Here is a 6,824-nt window from a genome sequence, read left to right as displayed (position 1 = left end):
GAAAATATATATTTGAAAATAAACTATATAAAAGGTTAAATATTATAATATATAAAATACATAATCAAATGTATAAAAGATAGGAATACATATACATATTTGAAAAATGAAGAAATTAAAAATAAAAAAAAAAGGTTGAAAAACTAAGATAGACGAAGAATAAATAAGAACAAACCACAGTGAGTAAGAACGCAAGAGGGAGAGAAATTTGAGTGAATGCTCTCAAGAATTCTTATTGCTTCCCAAAACTCAAGTGATCTACAATGAAGGGAGAGGTCTCTATTTACAGTTGAACCTCCTCAAATCCAACGGTACAGATCAATTACATCAACGGTTAAGATGAAAAGGTATCTACAAATTAAATCTCTAAGATTACAAAATCATATCTTCTAAGATTGCATATCATATCTAAGATTGCAATCATATCTAAGATTGTATCATATCTAAGATTGCATATCATATCTAAGATTGCAATCATGTCTAAGATTGTATCATATCTAAGATTGCATATTGAAGATTATATTTTCATATAAGTCAAGCTTGTAGATGGACCTTAAATCTTTCAAGTAATGGGCCATTCCAATCTGTCCAAATTATATTTGTAATTCTGGACTGAAATTGGACTTCAAAATAAATATTTATTTATCCATTTATCTGTTTTGCCCTTTTAAAGCCCGATCAAATTTGGGCTATTACAATGACTATTATAGTAACGCTTCACTGTGACACGCCGAATTCGGCCATAACGTCTGGGCCGGGTTTGGGGTGTTACAGGACTCATGAAGGTGACGATTCGACAGAAAATGCCCCAACAACAACCATGAAAACAAGTGCAACAATAACAAGATCTTGGCATGCCATCTTTCACTTTTGCTTTTTAATAGTTTCTTATTACTTGTTATATATTTTATTATTATTAAAAGATTGATATATATATATATAATATGTGTACGTAAGAGAAGTGATTTTCTTATGAACTAAAATTGAACCTTTAACATCTCATTATATATTAAGATTTTTTTATTGTTTATTATGCTTGTTTAACTTCTATATGTTATGGATTTTTGCTTGAAATGAACATCTAATTTAATAGTTAATGTTTGTTTATATTGATATTTTTCTTTGTAAATGGTAAATTAAACCAAATTTATTAGTACTCATATTTAAACTTATAACAAAACCTTTCAATGCTTATAGTTTAAGAGTTTGATTTTTTCTTCTTTTGAATTCTGAGACTTACAAATTAAGATTTATGAGATAGAAATTCTGGAGGTTTATCGTATTTTATTTTCTAATAAGCAACAGTATATAAATATACTAGTTTTATTAACACATGTGAAATTATAATTTGGTATTTTTATAAAATATATTTAAAACTATTTATATATAATACTATATTATATAAAATTTTAAATTTAAATTCAAAATATAAATAAAATACAACTAAAATTTTAAATTAAAAGTAAATTCTTTTATTAAGTTAACTTTGTTATATTTTGTATCTTCCATGTCTTGTCTAATATCTAATTATTTATCATATTCTATATGCTTCAATGGTTCCATTAAATGGAAAGAAACATGGGTTTTGAGTTCATATTATTACGAAAGAAAAATTGAAGTCTCAATGGTTATTTCATGATCTCTCAAATGTTGAGTTTACATGAATAGAGTGATTTGTATGGTTGAACTTATCTAGAATTTGCTTGCATGTATGGTCGATCGTTGGCGAATAGATCACTTCTAGACCTGTTTAAGGTTTTTTTCCTAAATATTTGTAAGCCTAAAAAAATGCCTAGTATTTGGGGAAAATGGGCTTTAGCTTCAATATTCAAGTTGCCAACTTGGTCAGACGTATTTTCATATTTTATACTTTTTATTTCTTTCTTTCATTCTATAGCCCTTCAAGCTCTTTGTTAAGACCTACTCTCCTCCTCTTTCTTTTGCTAAAATACCCAGTGTGTAACACTTATCGTCCGACCCAATCATCGAGTCCGAGCTACATGATATCACATTCATTGCTGGAGTAACTAGATTCAATTATACATGATTTCACAATATGATACATATTCAAAATTGAGTCTTCATCGAGTTTAAAATATCTCTTTTGTTAAGCCGAGTATGAAGTAGGACCAAATTATAAAGTTCCAAAATCTCAGGTCTGATGTCATGACATCACCAAACAATTCGTCACATCATGACATCAGGCAACTCAACATCGTGACATAGTCATGTCGACTGAAGTTGCGAAGAGGAAGATTGCTCGCCGGGATGTGGACTCTGTGTTTGATAAAATTTGAGAAATTTTATAGCTATTTCAAGTTTCCAAACAAACCAACCAATTTACACCTTTATGATTCATAGTCACCTATGCCAAAACATGTATACACAATATAGAACGAGGTATTAGGATACAAAAAAAATACAATCAATAAAATTACATGTATATAGCAAAATCTATATCATATTCAATCCACCATCTAATTCAACTTACCTTTCCATCTATTTTCTATACTTTGCATATCAAGCTAACATTTCAAGCTTAGGATCATTAAGCAAAAATCTTCAAACATAGCATTCACTACAATGAATTTGACAAAAACAAAACCTTGAACTTGATTCGATAATTATTGAGCCGAGCGTCAGCTATCAATTGAGTAAAATTCAAGCTTAGAAATACTTGCTTGAATAGCTTGTAAGCCTTATCGAGCCTTTCATTTTTAATATATATTTTAAATATTTTTAGATTATTAAAATATGTTATCATCTTTAATATATATTATTAAGCCTAAAATTAATTATTAGGCTAAGCTTGAGCTTGAATATAGACAAGCTTTATCTATCTCAAGTTCAACCTTAAGTATGAAAATTCTTAAACAAGCTTAATCTATGATTAGCACATATTTGATGCCAAATGTTAACTGGTTTTGATTCACTATTAGTACATTAATTAAAAATATATATTATAAATTTTATTTCTGGCCTCAAGAGTACAAATTTAAATAGCATATAAATATGACTTATTTTAATAAAAATTAAAATTAACTAGAAAGCACAACTCAAGGCCTTCCATGAACTTAAGCATGATAAGCTTAAAAGAGGAAGAATCCGACAATAGTTACAACACCGACAATACAAGTGGTGACCTTTATTTCAATGGCATTAGAGGGGGCTGGTGCTAGTGCAAGGGTCTCACTATCGATAACATCACCTGTGCTTTTAGGGCTAGGAGAAGGAGAGTCAGAAACTTCATCATTGGCAATTGGTGAAGGAGGTGATGAGACCTCCTCGGGAGACTCAACCTCAGAAGAGTATCCTTTGTTCGTGTTAGGGTTGTCGCTTTGACTAAGGCTAGGGGAAGAAGAGCTTGAAGAGCTATTTGGGGCTCCATGATGAGATGAATTGGGTACACCTTCGTCGGACTGTGATGGTGAAAAAGAGGAGCCATTGGAGGATTGTGACGGTGACATAATGGAGGGGGACTTGGGGGAAGAAGCCGGAGAAGAAGGAGATGGTGACTTCGAAGGTGAAGATGCCTTGGAAGGGACTGGTGAAGGTGACGATTCGATAGCAAATGCCCCAACAACAACCATGAAAACAAGTGCAACAACAACAACAAGATCTTGGCATGCCATCTTTCACTTTTTCTTTTTAATAGTTTCTTATTACTTGTTATCTTTTTATTAAAAGATTGATATATATATATATATATATATAATATGTCTATGTAAGAGAAGTGCTTTTCTTATGAACTAAAATTGAACCTTTAACATCTCATAATACTATATTAAGATTTTGTTCTATTTTTTATTAGGCTTGTTTAACTTCCATTTGTTATGATATTTTCTTTGGAATCAAAATCTAATTTAATAGTTAATGTTTGTTTATACTTGAATTGTTATTTGTAAATAGTAAATTAAACCAAATTTATCACTAATCATATTGATACTTATAACAAAACCTATCCGCGGTTATTATGTAAGAGTTTGATTTTTAAGTTTGAATTTTGAAACGTACAAACTAATATTGATGAGATAGAAATTCTCAAGGTTTATCTTGTTTTTATTTTCATAGAAAACTATATATAAATATACTAGTTTTATTATCACATTTGAAATTATCATTTGATAATTTTATAAAATATATGTAAAACTATTTATATTATATAATATATTAAATTTAAATTTAAATTTAAATTTAAAATATAAATAAATACAACTAAAATTTTAAATTAAAAGTAAATTTAATTATTTAGTTGACTTGTCATATTTTGTATCTTCCATGTCTTATCTAATATCTAATTATCTATCATATTCTATATGCTTCAAAAGTTCCATTAAATGGAAAGAAACACGAGTTTTGAGTTCATATTATGACGAAAGAAAAGCCGAAGTCTCAATGCTTATTTCAAGATCTCTCAAATGTTGAGTTTCCATTATTAGATTGATTTGTATGATTGAACTTATCTATAACTTGCTTGCTTGTATGGTTGATCATGGGCGAATAGATCACTTGTAGACCTGTTTAAGGTTTTTTTCTTAAATATCTCTAAGCCTACAAGAGCGCCTGGTATTTGGGGGAATGGGCTTTAGCTTCAATATTCAAGTTTCCAACTTGGTTAGACATATTTTCCTATTTTAAAATTTATTCCTTCTTTCATTCTAAAGCCACTAAAGCTCTTTTTTAAAATCTACTCATCCTCCCCTTTAAAAAACCCATTGTGTAACACCCTTCGCTTGACCCGATCGCTGGGTCTGAGCTATAGGATGCCACATTCGTCGCTAGAAAAACTATAGTCAATTATTCAAAAACATAATCATTCAAATACACAATTATAAATTAAACACATTTGCATTATGATACATAATCAAATCTGAGTCTTAATCGGGTTTACGAAAGCTTTTTCGTTGACCTGAAAATAAAAGCAGACCAAAATGTAATCAAAATCTCATGGTCGACGTTGTGACATCACCAAATAGTTTGTCACATCGTGACTTTAGTCCACTCGACGTCGTGACGTAACTCATGTTGGTTAAAGTTGCGATGAGGATGATTAGTCTTTGGGATGTGGGCACTGTTTTTGGTAAAATTTGAGTCATTTTATAGCTATTTCAAGTTTCCGAACAAACCAGCCAATTTACACTTTTATGATTCACAGCCACCTATGCCAAAACATGTATACATAATATAGAACAAGGTATTAGGATACCAAAAACATATCCAATTAATAGCATTACATGTATATACCCAAATCTATATCATATTCAATCCACCATCTAATTCAACTTACCGTTCCATTTATTTTGTAATATAACCCCCCAACCTAGCCTAGAAGTTAAAACTAGATTTTGAAGGTCATATCGGCTACCGAAATGGCCCAAAAGAAACAAGCAGACTCTCATAAACTTGTTTTCAAAACATTCGCTTAATTTTCAAGAAACCCTATTGTGCATCTTTTTATTTTTTTAAATAAAATTAATTTTGCCAAGTTCAATAAGAATTCAAATTAAAAAGATTTTCGTTAAATATAAAAACATATTACATATTTGATCATTAATTGTTATATTGAGTTTCCAAAAAAATCCAGTTTTGCAGTTGAAAAATCAGTATTCACAATTAGTTTCTAAAACCATAATTAGCAACTTTAATGACCAATTATTAATTGAGTCAATTATTTAACTTATCCAATTCTCTACATTCATGCTTGCAATAACTAAATATACCCCAAAAATCAATCTCATGCCATAATTCGAAAAATAAATTATTACAAACCAAATAATAAAAATATAAAATTAAATATTTTATTTAATAGAACCGACACGAGACCCCCAAATTGCCAAATTCAAGCCCTAACCTTACGGGCTACTTGAGAAATGTTAAACTAATGGGATAAGCTTAAAAAACCCAATGTGAGTCTTGATCAAAAGTGAACAAAGAATGCAGAACTTACAAATCATGCAAGAAACCTGTTTAACAATTGAGCACAAAAGCTAATAGATTATCGATAATTATAGTGGTACACAAAATTCAAACTTTCATTGTGCTTCCAATAGTTATGAATATGCATGCTTGAGAATGACAATGCAAAAGGTCCTAGCCAGCCATCCGTTACACACTACGAGTTCTCCAGAACCCATCTAGTAAATCACCAAAATAATTCGGGCCCGTAGCTCAGTGTGGATAAACCAAAAATAAAAGTTTGAAAATAAGCTGCCAGTAATGTAGACGAGCCACCAAAAATGCAGATAAACTGCCAGTAAATTACAGTAAACCTCTAATAATATAGAAAAGTTGCCAATAAGATGTAGACGATGTTGCCAATGATGTGATCAAGCCATACTCGGGGTGTAGTATACGGACAACAATATTGCGGATATACCACCAATACTCCACGAAACTACTTCGTCACCAATTAATCTTGTTTTTCATACGTTCAAAAAGTCAAAACAACAAGCATGTAATCATGCATTCAGGATATGAGAAAGCAATACAATAGTGTACATTAGCAGATTACACATATTCGTTTATAGCAAACAAGCCAGTAGACACATTCGATCAACTTAAATAAACACATACATGCATTCGACTAGTATAGAATAGGCAAGGCACATGGCCTTCTTCGCTTTGTTCTTGGGAGCGCCCATTCACCCCTAAAAGGCCTCTTACTACATAAGTGTTGTTACCCCTTTATATAGCCAAGGTCTCCCCCGTGCTTTGCCGATGTGGGATTTCCGTAGGGTATTACAAATATCTTCAAACATAGAATTCACTACAACGAATTTGACTAAAAAAATTGAACTTGATTCAGTATTTATCGAGCCAAGCTT

General features: G+C 30.7%; 1 protein-coding gene across 1 annotated transcript; it reads right to left on the bottom strand.

The window, feature by feature from the left end:
* Positions 1–3,089: 3,089 nt before the first annotated feature.
* Positions 3,090–3,632, bottom strand: LOC108472203 (uncharacterized). The gene has a single exon (XM_017773711.1). The coding sequence runs from the start codon at positions 3,630–3,632 to the stop codon at positions 3,090–3,092; it is 543 nt and encodes a 180-aa protein (XP_017629200.1).
* Positions 3,633–6,824: the final 3,192 nt, after the last annotated feature.

The sequence above is a fragment of the Gossypium arboreum genome, chromosome 2, assembly GCF_025698485.1.
Source record: "Gossypium arboreum isolate Shixiya-1 chromosome 2, ASM2569848v2, whole genome shotgun sequence".
Classification (NCBI taxonomy): Eukaryota; Viridiplantae; Streptophyta; class Magnoliopsida; order Malvales; family Malvaceae; genus Gossypium; species Gossypium arboreum.
Note: the sequence above shows the minus strand (reverse complement) of the source record. Positions and strands in the feature narration are given on the sequence as shown.